General features: G+C 41.5%; 1 protein-coding gene across 1 annotated transcript in view; it reads right to left on the reverse strand.

Annotated features, from left to right (window-relative positions):
* Positions 1-4,947: 4,947 nt before the first annotated feature.
* Positions 4,948-19,479, reverse strand: part of FHDC1 (FH2 domain containing 1) — a 29,456-nt gene continuing 14,924 nt past the window's right edge. The window contains exons 4-11 of the mRNA XM_008493789.2: positions 18,073-18,158; positions 17,887-17,987; positions 15,215-15,285; positions 15,005-15,112; positions 14,034-14,104; positions 11,638-11,755; positions 9,751-9,915; positions 4,948-6,999 (exon numbers count right to left, since the gene is read on the reverse strand). Of these exons, the coding sequence (XP_008492011.2) occupies positions 4,948-6,999; positions 9,751-9,915; positions 11,638-11,755; positions 14,034-14,104; positions 15,005-15,112; positions 15,215-15,285; positions 17,887-17,987; positions 18,073-18,158 (2,772 nt within the window). The remainder of the gene's footprint in view (positions 7,000-9,750; positions 9,916-11,637; positions 11,756-14,033; positions 14,105-15,004; positions 15,113-15,214; positions 15,286-17,886; positions 17,988-18,072; positions 18,159-19,479) is intronic.

The following is a 19,479-nucleotide window of genomic DNA, read 5'->3' on the forward strand; positions in this document are numbered from 1 at the left end:
TACAGGAAAGGGCCATGAGAAGTAAGGGCCAGGGAAAGGATGTATCAGTGGGTGGTGGGTTTTCACCCACCAGCCCTGCTTTACCACTCTGCTGAGGGCACCTTTTTCACTTGTGATTACGACCAAGATTAATGGGAAACAAAATTCATTGCAAATCATTAGTTAGAAATGGAATCAAGTATCTTCTAGCAAGCTCCTTTTTATAACCTAAAAGAACATTGTATTCAGTTGCTAGGATATACATTTCAGAGTCAAGAGGAAGCAGTCACTGGGATGCACTCTGGAGCTAAATGAGCTTTTGCTTTTATGCCTATTCTGCAGCTGGATCACTGCAGACGTGGAAATTATCTGGTGTCTCAGTGCAGTAGGGAGTTACTGGAAGTGAACTGCTCTATTAATCAATCAAAGTTCTATTGTTTAAAAAAAAAAGTAGGTAGCATTCATCTTTTCTCCATTTGACCCAAGAGTAGGCATCAAAGTTGTCTGGTTTTTTTTCTTCTCTTCTTTTTCAATAAATAAGGATGGAATAGGATAAAAAAGGAGCTATTGTTCAGACCTGATCAAAAGCAGGACAGACAAGTCTGCTCAAAGGGAGCCTGTCCAGAGCCTCTGCTTCAGATGGGGTGAGCAGTCTCAGAAACTCTTGTAACTCTCTCTCCCCTCCATGCAGACAAGGCCACCCCTGCCAAGCATTTGCTTCGCCACCACAAACCTCACCCTAAATACCACCACTGAAGTCAGTGTGCTGATGTTCCCTCCGTGCTCCCCAGGCATTCAGTGCTAAAAGAAAGGGCATCAGCAGCTGGAGGTTGATGAAGATTGAAGGGCAGTGCACACCCAGCCTGCAGCCTGAAAAGACACAGGAACATGGCAAGGAACAACTGCTGGGTGGAAACAATTTTCTCTAAGTGCAAGTAGTTGATAACTGGCGGTGGTGATCACATGTTGGGAAAAGAAACATGATTTCATGAAACAAGAGCCTTCACTTGTTGTCCCTTGCCTCAGTGTCACTTTTCCAGTTGCAGGGATATTTGCTCAGCCATCAGCTTTAATGCACCACTTCCAGAATGCATTTTTCAGCCAGCAGAACACGACAGATTTTTTGGCTTAGGAGTAATAAAAAAGCAATGTATCTCTGGCTATTTAGATAGTGACGTGGCTAAAACAAACTCCTTTGTTTTCAGCAGCTGTTAACAATACCTGCAGGGAGCTGTTCCCAAGACAGTTATCTCTGGCCGTGGAGGCAGGAGGATGTAAACAGCATGGATCAAGTTAATGGAAAGCACTGAGCTGCCAAATCTGAAGTGTTCAGCTGGGCCTCTCTTGCAGGGATGAGGTTCTCCCGTGCAGCAGCAAAGGCTTTGGAAGGGCAGGGGTTTCCCGGGGAGAGGCAGCTCTGGCTCTGCTGCAGCAGCCCCGCTGGCACAGATGGGCTGAAGGAGCGCAATGAGGGAGCCCCAGGGTAGGAGGTTGGGGTCAGCACTGCGAGCATCCAGCCTGGAGCTGGCTCGGGTCTGATTAGGTTGGAGCCAACAGTGTGTCTGTCTGCATCTGTCCACACAGACATACCCTCAGATTAGAAAGATAGCCATAGGTTATTTTGAATGACATCGTCCGGGCTTGTACACTGTGGGAGGTGTGATGGGAACTCTTTCTGTCTTTCTTGATAATTTAATGAGCTGTTGTAATGAGGGATGCACTGAGCCCCTCATTTGTATGCAGTTCCCACATGAGATGTGAATATTAAATTCTTCTAAGTATGAATCAGCACCTCTTACTCCCACAGCTCTTTCCCCTATCTCTCAATCTGCACTAGCTCCACAGCTCCACATCCCCTCATGGTCCCTGGTCTCCCCCACTTCACTGCCACCTCAGCCCCTGGTCACAGGCAGAAGCATGTGCTCTGCCACTTGGCAGAACGAAGCTGGAGAAAAGGTCTCAATTCTTTCTTGAAAACTGACTGCAACTGGGCTGGCCCCACAGCCTGTTAGCATTTGGGAAAATTGCATGACTTGGGAAATTAAACCTACAGGGCATCGCTGTCTCTGACAGCTGGTAGTTTAAATAATGAATTGGTGATTATGAACCCTTTTGAAATAAAGATGAAGTTTAAAAAAACATAAACTTTTTTTTGAGACACACCTTTTGATGGTGAAGGGCTTTCCCACGTATGTTCCACCAGCAGCCATCACTCAGCACTGCAGACAGCAGGTGTTTGACACTCCGCACCAGGAGAGAGACACTCACCAAACGAGAAAAGTCAGGGGCTAAACAAGTTTTCAAATAGCAGCAATTCCAGTCCAAAAACCATTTCCATAGCAGAGGGAAGGAAACGCTCCCTGAGGACAAGGAGGCTGGCTGGCTTTTGCTTTTTTTCTGCTGAGTAGATGCTCTATCGTATGCAGTAAAGAAGGAAAAATGATGGAAGAATGGGACGAAATGGAAAAAGTCAGAACTGCAGTATAAAAGTCACCACCTGCTTCTGCAAAACAGACTATTCTTTATTTCCAAAGTCCTGGGAGCTGTAAACCAGGATTTCTCAATAAAGTGTGCTAAGCTAAAAGGCATGAAGACAGCGACAGATCCAGACTTGTCAGTGCCATGAACATTTGTCTTGGCCACAAAGTGCGTATACACAAAGTGCTGCATTTACTATCTAAATGCCTTCCACATTATACCCAAACCTCTGCAGAAAGTCCTGCCTCAGAAATATTCAGAAACTGAAGTGCATGGCTTAGTACAAAAACAAACCTAGCATCTTAAATGGCAGGATTTCTGCTGTCAAGTCCTCCCTTTTGGGGCTCTCCAACAGTCACCTACATCCAGACTCCAGTTGCTTGAGATCTCCAGGATCAAAGCCAAATGTATAATAGGAAGGAGAAAGTACAAACGTCATACCCAGTAAATGGGAACTTTATTAAACTACCAAGTTACTCCGAAATGTATAAATGTTCCATTAAATACATTCAGTTTTCTTTTACACAGATATATAGAAATTTATTTACATATTCCAAACACATTTAAATTATTTTTCAAGCTTGCTGCTAATAAAAATTTTTTGGTTTAAAAAAAAAAAAAAGAGAAGAAAAAAAAGTCAATTATCTGCTCTTGCAGATGTGCACACATACACACAGATACAAATAAGAAGGGAGATGCTTTTGTATCTAACCCACAAGGAAGGCAGTATCCAAAAAGCTTATAGATTTTCAAGCAAAAATTTGCCCTTGCCGAAAAGCGGGCTATAGGTTCTCCCTATGGGACAGACTCAAACAAGAGGCCCTGTGCAATACTTCATGGTGTTTGGGTATGATGTCTGCATAAAGATTTGCTGATATGTGGGAAGAGCTGAAGGCTCCTTTGCCAAATTCAAAACACACAGCTAGGTGTCCCTGATACAAGCCCATGAGAAGCATGTGAGCAATTAAATGGCTCATTCTCATGGAATTACACTCTCCCAGCACTGCAGGATAGAGCAGACAAACAGATCTACCACCAGTAAGCCAATGCCACCTGTCCAAAGAGATTTTCCTTTCACTTTTTTTTTTTTTAGTTTATACTTAAATTATGCTTCGTTCATAAGTGAATAAAAAGGCAACTCTTTAAATAAGATGTTTAGGACAAGAGCGATCAGTTTCCCCACCTACGTATGTTTCTCTTGGGAAGATGCACAGCACGCTGAACGAGTTTTCCCTCATTCTCTGTACCTTAATCTGACAGTAGTTAAAATTTGTATCTGCAGGAAAAAAAGAGGTGTTTTTCTTCTGTAAAAAGCTTATCAAATACTAGTTAAATTCATCCTTTAGAGTCTTTAAACAGTAAAAACCACATTTGAAGCAACCAAGGAAGTCTACAAAAACATTGTCATGCGTAAGCTCTGTGTTTCATGCTAAATATTTATGTTGACAAGGAGGGTGGGAGGAGAAGGAGGAGGAGGAAGGGAAACTACTAGCTCAATGAGAGCCATTGCAACATTCAAGTAATTTGGTAGCAGATAAACCAGTGGAAAAGTGGAATGGTAAGAAAGTGCTCAGCACTACATCGCAGACTTCAAGAGCCGAACTGCAAACATCCTTGATATGTATCATAAATATATGGCACTTCTTTATGACCAAAAGCTGGCAAGTTTGCTTGTGACCAAAACAAGTCAGGAGTAGTCATCCTCCCAGTGGCTACTGATGGCTCTTCCAACAGGTGCAGCCTCCAGCCACGCTACTCGATGCAGCACTGGCCGTATCTACTTGTGCATGCAAGACAATGCTGCCACATTCTTGGAGAATAAGCCTCCTGCCCAGCAGAAAGCCTTCTCCAGACACACATACACATTCATAAAACATGCTATAAATTCTTCAGTGAGGTTAAAGACAGCCACAAACAGCAAATGTCTTGGTTTACTATTTTTTTGGTTAGCAGTTCCCAGTCTGTCCAATCGCCAGCAATGGACTTCGCAACAGGCAAAAAAAAGTTCCTGAATCCAAAGAACTGAAAGCGACAGAAAGCACAGTCACTTTGGTCCATTTTCAGTCCTGATCCACGGGATTTGCTTTGACGTTTAATAAGGAACCAACCATCACAAAGGCTTGAGTCTATGGAGGAACATTATTTACACAAAAACTGGCCTTTATCCACGTTTTCTGTCACAAAGCATTTCATCTTGCAGTTTAACTTCTTAAAACTATTGGGCTTTTGGTGGCCTTCTGCATCACAAATAGGCAGATTGGCTGTGACGCTCGCATTCCATCACAGTAGCTTCAAATACATTCAAATTCATAAAAAAGGATTTAGACCAGAACACAACTACTTCTTGCCCTTTTCTAACAGTGTGCTGTACTTCAGTAAGCACAAGATGCTGCCTGTCAGCAATGTTACTGTTTTAAGGAATTTCATGACACAGACACCCAGTGCCTGAACAAGTGTTCACATTCCAAGATTCAAAAAAACCCCGCTCCCTTACTTCAATAAGGGCTTCAGTATCTTACCAATTGCCGTCCGGTTTGCATCTTTTAGTTTGAGGGAGGCTCTTTCTGCTGCTCCCTGCTCCCTTGGTGCAGGCTCTACTTTAGTGCTGACAGCTTCTCCCTGCAGGATGCTTCTTCCAATCACTCTAGCACTACTTGCTCTCTTTAAGGTACTCACGCTGCTCTCCTTTGGACTCGGGTCATCAGAGGTCACTGCTGGCTTCACTTTAGGCAGCCTCTGGGACACAGACCTTGTGATGGGTGGAGGTTTGGATGAGCTGGATAGATCCACTTTTGCACGCTTTGAGGAAGAAGCCACTGTATTCCTCGCAAAGTTTGGGACAGAGGATGGTGTTTTGGGAACAATGACTGTGGCAACCTTGGTGTCATCTGTAGGGGCCTGGGGCTTCCCACTGGAGCGGCAAATTTTAATGTCATCCGTCTTTGATTTGACGTTACTCCTAACAGGTTTCGAGCTTGGCTTCTTGAGAGCGACTCTGTCTCTCTCAAAATGAGCACTGCTTGAGGTGAAAGTACCCCTTTGTAACTTTGGTTCTTCTACTGACATGCTGTGCCTGTAAGGACTTCTCGGCAGTGTGTCTGTGGTGCCTCGGACAGAGCTGCGACGAGACAGCCGACTTTCCACTGGAGCAGCTTCACGAGGAGCTGGCTTGGGTTCTGGCTTTTTCACACTGCTCGGTGCTCTGTTGGACCGAGAAATAGGCACCACTTTCCTCATACTTTCATTCTCGGAGGCATTCAAAGTCCTGACAGTTCTGGAAGGAGCTGTGTGGCTAGGGCGAGTGCCACTGGGTTTTGAGGAGCTTGGAGATCTATCTTTTAGGGAATTTTTCTTTGGCCCTGCTGGGTCTTTACTTTTTATGGGCTTTTCTTTAGGAAATGATGCTTCATGCTTGCTATTGGCATCATCCTTATCATTTGCGGAAGTCTGAAGAGATAGATCCTTGGCAGAAGCAGAATTCACGTTTGAGAAGAATGCTCTAGCCCTGTATTGAGCATCATTCCCAGAAGAGCGTTCTTTGTCAGCCTCACTTCTTATTTCATTGCCTGCTGATTTAAAATCATTTCCCTCTTCAGAGTCCAATGTCAAAGAACAATCAGTCGTCGTATCTGACATGTAGAACACTGGCCCATCTTCCCTACTTCCTGAAACATTTGTATCCATAGACATGGCACTGCTGCTGCTGGGCTCTGAAGCTTCACTCTTGCAATCCACTGTCTTGGCTTTATTGTCATGGGCCTGTCTGGAACTCCTGCAAGATGGAGGCAGGTCATCATCAGCAGTGCTGAGGGAATGAAAGCTTAGATCATCAAGAGTTTCCACGTCTGTTCCACCAGCATCCTCTAAATATATCAAAGGTGCATCTTCTGCAGGCTTTGTTCCATGGATATCAAACTTACGTAGTCCCTTAACAAGCTCACGCTCCTCAATTGCAAGGGCCAGAGCATTTATATCTGTGGAGTCCTCACAGGACACATTCAAAGTGTGCATGTTGGAGTCAGTGCTGCTCTGTGAGTAGCGGGCACTGGGACCAGTTGAGCCACTGAAGTGACTGGGCTGAGCTGCAGGCACCTGTAGCAGGCCACCACTCTTCACTTTGGTTTCAGACTGTTGGTGTAAGTACAAGGTATTTAAGTTGGGATCTCCTGTTTCTTTGGATTCAGTCCAGGCTACATTTGGTCTTGCTTGTCGGGTGTTTGCACGGGGAAGACTGTTAAACTTGTTTGGATCCTCATCCTTTGAGATTTCCAGGAAACTCTGCAACTCCCTGTCTGCAGTTATTCCCAAAGAAAGCCGAGAGCGCCTGGAATTGGTGTTTCTGTACGAAGGGCTTTGCGGTCTCTGCTGCAAGAAGGGAAGAAATTCTTCAAGTCCTTTTTTGGCCAACATTTCCACATCATTCTCACTGCTGCTCCGTCCAAAGCTCCCAAGCTCTCCAGCTGCCCAAGATCGACGCTTCTCCTCCAGCTCCTTTCGCCTTTGCAGACTTTGAAGTTCCTGTATCTCTCGTTCCCCATTTTCCTGATAAGGAAAAGTATAAATACGTGTCTCAGAGGACAGTGTCCTGTGCATGAGAACTAGCCACACTCCTTTATATTTACTTTTACTTCTTCCCATGGAAGTTAGCTCCTACTACTACCACCCTCTTCCAACCCCAACACATATACAAAATCACCATGTGATACCACACCATGCAATCACTAATCCTACTGAGAGCAGTTCCCTGCAAAACTAATGCTGGCAGCTCACCAGAGTCTGGTCAGCATAACAAAAAAATGTGCAAGTCCCTGCAGAAACTACAGTGGCCTATCAAACCCAAGTAGATGTCAGGTCCAGCCCAAATGTTCCTGCTATAAGACAGAGAGCTTCAAGTCCCCATGAAATTTAAAGTCAGCACTTTTATCAGGTAAGTAAATCTGATCATTGCATTCACATTTTAAGACAAACTTGTCTGACAAGCACACAGCCAATGTGTTCCTTCCATCCTCCCATACTGCAGTAGCAATTGTTCCTTAGCAAGTGCTGTTTCTATGGGCTGCTACTTACCTCTGACTCAAACATTACCCATCCAAAATTTTGTGAAAAGGCATTACTTAATTGCATGGGAAAGCAAAGAGAAAAGTACACACAATGCCTCACAATTACCACCTAGACATCAACTGACACCACTCAAGGACCATGAATCAATCCCTCATCCCAGTTTTGTATCTTGGCTTCAAAATCTGGCAACTACTGAACAGAAGTTGCCCAGGACAGGCTGGAGATTTTGGCAGCTGGGCTGCGGTTAATTTTCAGGTTAATTTTTTAAATGGAAAACCTGGTTCTATAGAACCAGAACAGCTGTAGCAAAAGAAAGAAGAAGGAGGCTGCTCTTGACAGAGGATTCAAAAATTACATAATCTTCCAGCGTGTTGTTAAATCTGTTCTGAGCAATGACACACCATTTAAAAAAAACTCACCCAAATTTGTCTGAAGCACTGTCTAATTTGATCTTTCTATTACTGTGACAACAGAAGAGCTGCACAACTAGAAAAAGTCACTTGAAAGCTTTCAGTAAACAAAAGCCTAATGCTGAAGCTCTCTTCAATGAATGGATTAATTTACACTGCTTAAAGGGGATTTGAGAACACACTGGAGTCTGAAAGATAAGATGCATTAAAGACCTCAGAAACCTGAACAGCTAAGAAAGCAAAAAAGAAAAAAACTTGCATTTCAGGGAAAATGTCTGTGGCAGGGAGCTTCTTTCCCAGGTATGGAATTACAGGATGAATTCTTGCCAAATGCTAAAGCTCAACTTTAAATATCCCACTGAAGAGAGGAAATGGTTAAAAATAGTTGTAGATACTATTATTATATTCCATATTAGACACAGAACATTTTAACCTCAACAAAAACACATTTCAGGAGATTTTATTCAAATTAAAAAAATCTACTTTAAACACACATAGACATGTTAAAACATTGCAAAAAAATGTTAAAACATTTGAAATATGTGCACATGTCCATTGTGGTATGAGCCATCATTTTAGACTACTGGTTGTGCTATCCACACATCACATTAATTTGTCAGAACTGCAATCTTTATTCTGAATTGTTCTATTGATTTTTTAGGGACAGAAGTTACTCTTCACAAAATATCAGGTAAGCAAATCTCCTCAATATTTGCAAAGAAGAGATTAATCTGTCATTTTTGAAGTGTAACTACTTGCTGCAGAGAGAGGAAGGAAGATCCCCACTGGATCTTGAAGTAATAGGTATCCAACAGCCACTTGTAATGTGTGACTGTGGATCACATCCCTAGTCCTGAATAACTGAACATGTATGCATGAACCCACCACTCACTAAACCATCTGCAACAGTTACCACCATCTGGTTTTACACATTTGTTTACATTATTTGTTCACACACATGCATAACTATCTTGGGGGATAAAGATTAGGGAAACTAATGGTACAACAGGCATGTTAGCTGAACATCCTGTCAGCTTGCTGTAAATCAAGAGTGTTCTATTTTCTGAACTGAAGCTCCTACACAAAGTGCTGTGAAATGTAGACTGAGTAAGGTAGAAAAATGTATGGATCCATCTAGTTCCTGCTATTTATAAAGGCCTAAGGAATATCTGTAGCAATAGGGAGACTTTGCTGAATCAAAAATTGTAACCAATGTTGACATCATTCTTCCACGTCAGTGTACTACTGGAATTATTTGGGACCAATTCAGGGTTCTTAGCAAATGAACAGTCACACTGGGAATGGGAATGAGGTATCTCTGTACTATAGGCCTGTTTAATTTCTTAAGTTTTCACCCACAGAAACGCATTTGAAAGAACAAAGGAGCTGACACAGTCCTTACTTTACTTGGCAAAGTGTGTCTGGTCATTTAAAGGAGGGCAGTGGGGACAGGCTGGCATGGCCTTGTAACGTGTTAAGATATCCCAAGGTCTTTCCAGTGATCTCTCATTTCCAGTTCTGGGCCTGAACAATGAGGAACTGTGCACAATGTGTTTCACTGCTCAGCTCAGTAATCACCAACCTCCTCACCAAAAGAGAAGGAAGGAGCACACTTACAAGGAGGCCAAGGAGACCAGTACCCTCATGATCTATCACCTCCACGGTCTAATCAGCCTGCAGCAGAAGATGGAGAGCAGTGGGAATGCACACAGGGATGGACAAAAATACCATTTCCCTATAAGAGGGCAGTCTGATGTACTGCACGAATCATGTGAGCCAACATCTATTTCAAATAAGTGAGAATCTCATTCAGTGCTTTTACCTTAACAGCCTTGTTGAATCTTACGCAGAAGTCTCTAAATATCTGGAAACACTCATCCAGCTTCATAGTTTCTTTGTCTTCACAGAAAAAGTCAATGAGAGCATTTCCCTCCTTTTGTAATTCCTGTTTCTGGTGTTCAAGCTCCTTTAGATGTCTTACAGCAAACTGTAGCAAAAAGCATATATGGCATGAAGCAGGCAGAAAAATTAAGTCACAACAGGTCACGTATATATTAGGAACTTAGGAAATTCATGTTCCAACCTCAGAGCTGTTACTGAGCCCAGGACAGTGACAGATGACTTTGGAGCTCCTTGAAAGCTCCATGCCTTTTTCTTTTTTCCCATTTTTCCCTGCCACTTTCAACTAAGCATAAGTGGATTCATTCCTCCTCCTTACTTTTCCCCAAAAATAAATTCCTGGACATACATCACAGAATCAGTTCCTTCCTAAGTTGACCTTAGATCACGATAAAAAAGGTTTTCACACTGGAAAGGTAAGGAACAACTGCAAATACATAATGTTAAGACATGTAGAAAAGGTTGCCATAAAGTAGCACTTTGAATCCTAAGGGCAGATTTATAAGCATGGCAGGAATAGATTAGTGGATTTCTCATGAGGAAAAAATAAGGCTGTAGTTAAGACTTTGAGCAGCAGAGCTGCTCAGAACACTTGCAGCAGTTGCCCCTCTGTCTCCTCCTCCACCTCACCAGCCATTCTCTCCCAAAAAAGCTGAAGATAAATGGGGCAATTGGTAAAAGCATACATAGAAAACTAGTACCTCCCACATATTTCTGTAATACATTCATGAAGATGAGATAATGAAAGCTGACTTTTAAATCAGCTTGGTTATCATCTGCAATTTAGAAACAAAAACCGGAAGTGTTTATGTAAGGTATGCATTTGTAAAATTATTTTTCCCCCCAACATTTCTTTTGGAATGTGGCCTAAACAAGGTTGTAGTGTTACATAAAACCAGCTATTAAAAAAAAAAAATCCCAAACATGTTAGGACACAACATTAAAGAGTCTGGGTGCAATGGATAAAAGCCAATTAATTCAGAGTGAATGAGGACAGGTATTTCCATCTTAACCCACCCCTTTCTTCATCAACTTCTCATCTGAAAAACTGCAGGGGCTATTAACTAGCTTTGCAAGTTGAAAATCAGGGCAGGTTAAGTTCCAGATCAACACCTGCTTTCTTGCTTTTAATGGTTATCTAAAACATGAAACAGAAAAATCATTTAATCAAAGTAGAAATCACGTATCTCTGGGTATCACCATGTACTCAGAAAATACCAAGAACTCTCTTTCAAAGTTAAGTGCTATGCACATTCATGTCTATAAAGTCACTGCAGAACTAAAAAAGAAAAGTACCCACCCAGAAGTAATGGTATGGCTCAGAATAACACACTGTGTACCTAAGGGTAAATTAGTACAGAAAACAGTCCTTTAGCCTTCTAGCTTCTAACAATATCTGTTCAGCCACCCAACAATCATGATTTGGATGCACAGCACAGCCTCAGCTGAAACTGACATGCTCCAGTATAACAACACACAGATACTATATTTGGGGCAGCTGTGAAGTACAAAACCAAAGATCAGTTCAAATTGTCTTATATTTTAACTACTCATCTTCATCAGTCATTTCACAGCCACTGAACACGCCTGCCTAACAAGCCTCAGGCAATGTACACTCAGTATCCCTCCCTGTAAAAACACAGTCCTTCCAACAGTCTCACTTGACAAAGAGCATGTAGTTTGAACACCTCTGCAAAACTGATAGGGCAGACATATCAAAACAATGCTCCTGTTCATTAACATGTCCACACAAATTACACAGAGATGAGGAATGCTCTTGAATTGAGGTGACCATGGACATCCTACAAACCTGGAGAAAGCTTTCCATCTGCTGAAAGAGTTTTGGGTCTCGCCGAATGCTGTCTCTAACAGATCTTGCCTTCAATGACAGTGAGTGGAGCTCTGCTTCTATATTATCAATGGATAACCTAAAAAAAGCATATACAGAAAAGGTTTAGCAAGGGGCAAGGAGTTGCCCACAGGTTAGCCACAACAGGCTTCAAAAACAGGTGTTTAACATGAGATGCAACCCGGCTATCAAACAAGACCTGCCTGTTCAGAAAAGCTTTACAGAATAGACTCTGAAATTTAGGAGAGAGATAAGCACATTTCTTATTTGCAACCTGAAAAGATTCCCATGGGGTGTGGTTTCACAATTAACTCCAGCCAGTCCTACCCAACCTTACCATGAGAAAGGGTAATGCTGCCCTGCCTCTGACCAGGAGTTCCTTTTCTCTCCCTAGTGCCTGTGCTACCATTTATTTTCTGGAGGGCCAGACCCAGTGTACTGAACCTAGGAAAGGGAAAAAACCAATCTGCTTTTGGGTGGATCATTTGGTACAGCTGATTACATGATGGTTTGAGTGCAGTAGCTGGCATAAAAATGAGGGTTATAAGAGACTGTCAGCCAGGACTCCCCATTTTGGCAGTAGCATTTGGCATAATGAACATGCAGGTTATGTTCTCCTGAGAAGTCTCAGCAATGCAACCTACTCAGCAGTTACAATATTTTATCCTTCTACTACACACCAGCAGCAGAGCTGCTCCCGTGGAGAAATAACTTGGAAACTGGCTCTGATCTGATGTTATCTAAGCTTTATCCTGAGATACCCACATTCCATACAACAGTAGCTCCCACACAAATCTCTCGGTCACTTTGAGGGTTAATGCTTCTAAAACTATGGTGTTTCCTTCACAAGAGAATTGAGCTTTGCCTAGGAATAAAACCACTGCAGTTTCCAAAATGATAACAATTAACATGCTCCCAATTAAGTTCATTTCACCAGCAGTGAAAACAGTAGAGCTGACAAATTTGTGGACGATGGACTGAAGTGCATATGGCAGAGGATGGTGACAGCATGGCTAAGTTTGTCAGTGAGCACACAAATGAATAGAACGTGTGCTGGTTGTTCTTCTGTTTACTTCATCTATAAAGGTTAGTTCCCTGTTTTGGGCAGATCATGGGTGTTTTTTGCAAATAAGAAAAGCAGTAGGAGATACAGGCTATATTTTTCCCGCAGAGGAATAGAATGGTCTACAAGTAAAAAAAACCAATAAAAACATTGTTTTAACAAGCAAGTTGTTTTAACATGCTCTAATTGAGAAGATTTATGAGCAACTTGTACATGACAGTTGTCTCTAATAAAGATCTTCTTGTGCCCAGTGGTGAGACATGTACTTCATTTTGTTTCATTTTCCTGTACAGAGTGCATTCCCTGAATAGATTTCAGCATGAGCTGCAACAGAAGATTTTCAACATTAACAAATGAGATCAAAGTGGTTAGAAAAAATACCACCAGATTTGGGATTCTGCCTGTTCCCCTGCTGTTTGCCAGGGGGCTTGGATGCTAAGGGAAGTTACATTCCTCAGCAGGCCACATGGCAGACGTCCAAAAAGGTGTGTGGGTTGGATGGCAGAGAGCCACACAGGTGGTCCCTCAAAAATTTTCTGATTAACTCCATGGCCACTCCTTCCCTCAGAAGATTTCAGAGTCCTCTGCAGACATTATTTAACTTTGCATCAGATTTTAGAGATTGGATCCATTTTACAGGTGGGAAAGAATGTAAATAGATTTGCCCAAAGCTCAAGAGTAAGGAAGTAGCAGAACTGTGTACAGAACTCCAGCACTACTCAATTCCAGTTTTGGGTTTTAGATGACACAGTCTCACAAAAGCAAGTACAGTTACCAAGGTTCAAATCAATCTCAGTTTAAAATTATGCATCTAGGGACCTTTAAGATGAAAACATCACAGAGCCCCAAGCCCTTCAGAGTTTCCATTCAATACAGAAATGGATAAGCAACCAAAACACCAGAAAGCATCCAACAGATGCCAGGGCCAGTACTAGTACCTGCTACCAGATTTGCAAAAGTACTGTAGCCTGCTCAGAGACAGATGAAAATTGATTTAAAGAGAACAGTAACATGTTTTTAGTTCAGTCCCTTAAAAGCAACATACATGCACTTGACAGAGACAAAACTATCGAAATCCTATGGAGATCATGTCATAAAAAAACCTCATACCTGAAGGCACATTTCAGGCATACTTCTACTAGCAAATGGAAATGAAACCCTCAAAGCTCTATTATACATTTGTAAAGATCTCAGGTTTTGTGCCAACACTTCGCTAAATAACTTCATTACTTCACAAATAGGAAAATTCCAGGTCACAGTCTAACCATAAGTTCTTGGTTTTCTTTTGACTTACCTGGCAGCATCATGAACATTCCTAATCTTTTCTGAGAAGCTGAGTAGAGCAGCATCTTTCTTTTGGGCTTCCTAAAACAAACAGAACAAAACCCAAAACACATACAATCCATTAACATTCCACCACCATGCCAAAGCCCTTAAGTCCAGCAGTTCTAAAACCTCTGGGAGGGCACTTAAAGGTTTCTCCTGCACTGTTTTTCTTCCCGTTCAATCCTAACACAAGTGAGTAGAGGACACCCCTGAACAAAAGGCAGGGATCAGAACTGGAAACTTTAAACAACAGCTTCCATTTTGCACAGTACAACAATAGCTGCTTCTACCAGTGAACACAAGCCACGTGTATTAACAGGGGATGTCAGGGGAAGAACAATTTACTGATGCCCTTTGTTAAAGCAGATATGATGTTTCCTGCACAAACACCAATTAATACCCTATTGTTAGCTGACTGGAAATCTGTTAAGCCAGTTTGTACACAGATAACCAAAGTCACATAGAGAAGCATTTAAATTATCTCCCTTTTAAAATCAAGAAGATTTAAAGGAAGGAAAAACCCCATGAAAAAAAGTCTGAAGCAGCTTTAAAACTACTAGTCAGTCACCAAGGGAGGGAAAAAAAGCTCTGATAAAAATCTGCTCGAAAGATTCAACAGGAAGATTGAAAGAATGTTTATCAAAAGAAGTCACTTCCACAGTGCAAGAATTTAGGACAATAAGAGAAAAGCTGCAATGAGGAAATTAGATGAAGGCAGGCTTTTGCATAAAACCCCTAAGTTTTCTGTGGATTTCTGGATAGGATGACAAGACGTAGGTAAAGTGGTAAATTTTATGGCAGGAGAAGTAGGGTGAAGATTAGGATCAAAGCTGTAAAAAAGCTGCTTTTTCAGAGGCACACAATGCCCTTCTGTTGTCTATCATTTATGGCTTTACATTTGTAGCAGTTGCTTATACCAACAAAGTAATTTTTTTATACCAGAGCAACAAAATGCAGCAGACTCATCCCAGGTTTGTTTGCTTTTGTGTCCGCCAGCTTGAGCAGTGACGACAGCTTAAATCCAACAGCGTTGCCAGCATAACCTCCCTAAAAAGAAAGGAGCAAACAGCTGAGGCATGGCACCAGTGGACAGCAACACTAACAAGGAAGTTTGGTCAACCAGCCAGCTCCACTTTGGGTGTCACATACCGCATTCATAATATTCCCAGCCTGAAGGACCAAGTGCAATATGGAATGCAGCTCTTCGCAAGTCATTAGCTCTGTAAGGAACAAGAAAATTGCTGTCTAACAATTGTTTGCTTAGAAATATACACAGTCAGTAACCAAGCTCTTCTCCTCAAGCTCTAAAGGTGAAAATTTTTATTCTAACAGGGAACTACAACAAACTGAAAAGGTCCTGGGAAAAAAGATGCTATTGCATTATAAAATTCAAATTCATGAGCACAGCTGACAAACCCCAAGTACATGTTCAGACTTCAGCTAAACAAGTGCAGTATTGCCAAGGCAATCCACAGCAGCTACCAAAGCATTTGGGGCCTACTCCTGCAATGTGCAAAGTGGTTAAGAATCCTCACAACCTACTAATTCTAGCATGAAGCAAGTGTTCTGCATCCTGCAGGACCCATTTGCCTTCTGTTGGCACTGGTCTTGTAAACAATTTTTTTGGGGGGGGGGAATTCTTAGCCATCAGGCCTGAAAACATAGCAGGCAATGTTTAAATTTTCTGTGCCTATTCCACTGTCACTATGAATCACCATTTTATTTCTGCATGATCACCAGCTCAGAGCAGCATTTATTTTACCTCAGTCACAAAGATGATTTAGCACAAAGTTACATTCAGTGTTATGCAAAGAATCAAATGGAATAAAACTGCCTTTTAAAGCTTTTCCATAGCAGAATCCTGTTTGGTACATATTTCCATTTTTTGCAAAAGGCACAACAGTGCTCTACCTGAATTCATACACCTTTTCACCCAGCTACTTTTAAACACAAAACAATACATGTGCTTGAAAGTCACCAGAGGGATTGCCTTAGAAACACGATACAGAAATTCAGAACTGCAAAGAGTTAATAAATCAGCATTATGCAAGTGTCCATGTGGCAAGAAAAATAACATGAGCTGTTTTTAATGTGAAGGACTATATTTTACACTGATGAACATAATAAAAGGTGGGATCCTTTTGATTGCAGTGTAAATACTTTTAAAAACTATTTTGCTGCCAAGTTTACATTCTATAATTTACCCCACATTTAACTGCCCAGCTCAATACACTATCATTTTGGAAGCAGACAGCCCTTCTATCTTTGGGGTTCAGCATTAGCAGCCTAAAAACACCGAACTAATTAAACAACCTTTGATCTAAGAGGCTATAGGTGAGGAAGGAATAAAGAGGAGAGAATACAAAAGAGAAGGTGCTTCATAAGGCCAAGAGGAGAATGCAGCTTCTAAAGCTTTAGCCTATTAAGAGCCTGCTCAGTGTCACTATGGGATGCATCCATTTGCAGGATGGATGAGAATCCATCAGGCTATTTAGTCCATCCTACCCTTAGTGATTAGCAGTGTGAGAATTTAAGTAAATATTTTCTCGGCATAATCACAAGGGGAAAAACACAGGAGATAGGAATAGAAAAGCAGATGTAATTTCTAAACAACTTCGGGCTGTCAGCAGACCCTGAAGTGAGAAGACCAAACGGAGAGGTGCACATGACAAGGGGACTGAAAACAGGGCAGCTCAGTCAGTCTGATTTGCATGACTGGCCCAATGCAGAAGCTGGAGACCAAAGCGTCTCCTCTGAAGGGAATGAATTAATCAGCTCACAGATGGCCTGGGTGAGGGACACAAAGGACAGGAGGGTGCAGCTGCTTTTATACATCACATATTCCCTCACGTATGTCTGCTGCTCAAAACACAAAGAACGATGATTTGAAAGACAGCCCAATAAAAGGCAAAACTCCAACCTCAGCCCAAGCTAAGGCAATTTTTTCTGAGTCGAGAAGTCAATCCCCACTGGTGGGAAAAACACACCCAGCTTTCCTCCCTTTCCTTTCACTACAAATGACTATCCTCAATACTGGTATTGCAACTTGAATATTTTTACTACTGTGCTTTTTTATACCACTAGAAGCAGTCTAACCAATGGTCTGTCATAAAATCTGGCACCGTGAAATAGGAATTGCATATTGATGAGCAGGACAAATAGACACTCAAGGTGTTTGAAAAGGTCAGCACTAATGTTTAACAGAAACCAGGAAATTAACTATTTTCCTGCAGAGTAGAAGACACCAGATAACCTTACAAATAACTACTTGCAGCACTTCAAAACTTGTGAAATGTAGAGAGCAAAAGAGAAATGTAGAGGAACAGAAAACAAAGGAATAGGAATAACTTTAAGTCTCTACAATTAAGAGTTTAGCCCATCAATACTACCACCTCAAAATGCAACAGCACAGAAAGAAATTTGGAAACTATACAGTGATTTTCTCTGTGGATCTCTAAAGGGTGAGCAGAGAAGTGAAAAGCCACATTCAATCAGAGACAGCAACGCATGAATGAGCCAACTGTACTCAAAAGATGATTTATCTTAATTTGGCCATGGATGCCTTTGCTTCTGTCAGTTTCGTATGCACTACTTGTAGGCTTTGGTCACAAACTCATAGCCAGTGTGTCCAAAGTCTCCAGATATTTGATTTTGGAAGCAAAGATTTGCCAGGCACACCCTGATGGCATTTGTCAGAGGGGAGTTAGCTCCCTTTTAATAGCTAAGGTACCTGAAATTCAAGCTCTAGTCTTCATAATGCAGACTAATTAACACACTAACAAAAACAAGAGTATTATGCATGTCCCAACGTGCTTAATTACCTTTTGTTGCCCGTCTTATAATTTTCATGTCATTCTGTAGAGAAGCACAGGAGGGTGAGAACTCCCTCTCTAACACCATGGCTTCAATCCTAAGAGCATAGCTGGAGCACACAAACAAACAAGTTTAGAACTGACAGCTGAAAATGAACATTTATCATGAACAGAATAAACCTACTATCTCCTTACTTTGGCACCTGGATTAGTAAATACATGAAGGAATCAGCTTGAGACAGTTTTGATACATCTCCATCAAAGGCTTTTAATTTCTTTACCTAGAAAAGAGAAAAAAACAGTAGCAACAAATTTCATCAAAGATCAAGATTTACTTGACTTTGGAAGGAAACACCTTGAAAAGCAGTAAATTTAACAAGAGGCAACAGAGTCCACTGACAGTTTGTGACAGACTGAATGGCGTCACTGTAAAGCTTCTCTAATTTGCACACACCCCAAGCACAAAAAAAAAAATATAAAACCAGTAACATCACTCTTCTCCTAAAAACTTATCTACACAGCTCAGCGGAAAAAACCCAACGCCATTATTCCCACTGGTGATTGATTTCTGATTGTTCTGATTTCTGATCAAGGACTGCTCTCATCACTATGTTTAGGACACTCCTGTTCCAGTTGCCCCAGAAGAGCTGGCACTTCTCTTTCTGCCTGGTCCTCTTTTCTCCAGCTGTTTGCCCAGGACATGGCCACTTAAGTGATGGTCATCTGAAAATTGATCCTCGATTTTGCAACAACTGTGATATACACTTGGGCATAGTTTAAAATTATTTGTGTTCAGCACTTTGAGCACAGGACTACCAGATCTCTTTGGCACAATGCAGCTAAGGCTTAAGTTATGTGGTTTGGTTTTTTTTTTGGATACTTGCTTCCACCATTTCCTCTTAAACTCCCCTAAGGGATAACCTTCAGGTCTTGAGTTTGGATTTTTTTTTCATGCATACAAAATATTTTACAGATAAATTCAATCCAGCATTTTAAGGGATTTTTTGCCAGTACTTTGAGAACACTATTTACATACAAAGGAAACATCATTGCATTAATTTTGTCGATCTTCCTTCCCAGCTCCACCAAAATCCATACTATTTGCATGATCTGGAAGCTACTGATCTGCTCACATGCTTACTATTTGTTTATACAGAAGAAGTGGAAAATATGCACATATGTTTATGTGGAATTCCTTCCACATCTTCCAACACAGTAACTGTGTCCAAAAGCAGAGCTCACTCTCAATTACACTATTTCTTCATACAACCAGCAAGCTCACACCCAGTATCAGTTGCATGCTTACACTGATTTATGCACAAGCTATTCTGCTTCCTCTCTATAACATTACACTTGACCTCCATTCACAAACCTATTTACACATAAGGTCTTCAGTTTTAGTCTGCATGTTAAGCTACCCTGGATAGAGATGCACTGCATCAGGGCATCAGCAGTTACAGGTTGCCATGATTTAGCAATATACCCACAACACACCTTTTTATCTACAAACAATATCCACAAGATGTTTTTTAAAAGCACCAGGCTCCAAATGAATCATTTATTTTTTTGCTTACACAGTAAAATGTTACTGATTTGTAGTGG

The sequence above is a fragment of the Calypte anna genome, chromosome 4A (genome assembly GCF_003957555.1).
Source record: "Calypte anna isolate BGI_N300 chromosome 4A, bCalAnn1_v1.p, whole genome shotgun sequence".
Classification (NCBI taxonomy): Eukaryota; Metazoa; Chordata; class Aves; order Apodiformes; family Trochilidae; genus Calypte; species Calypte anna.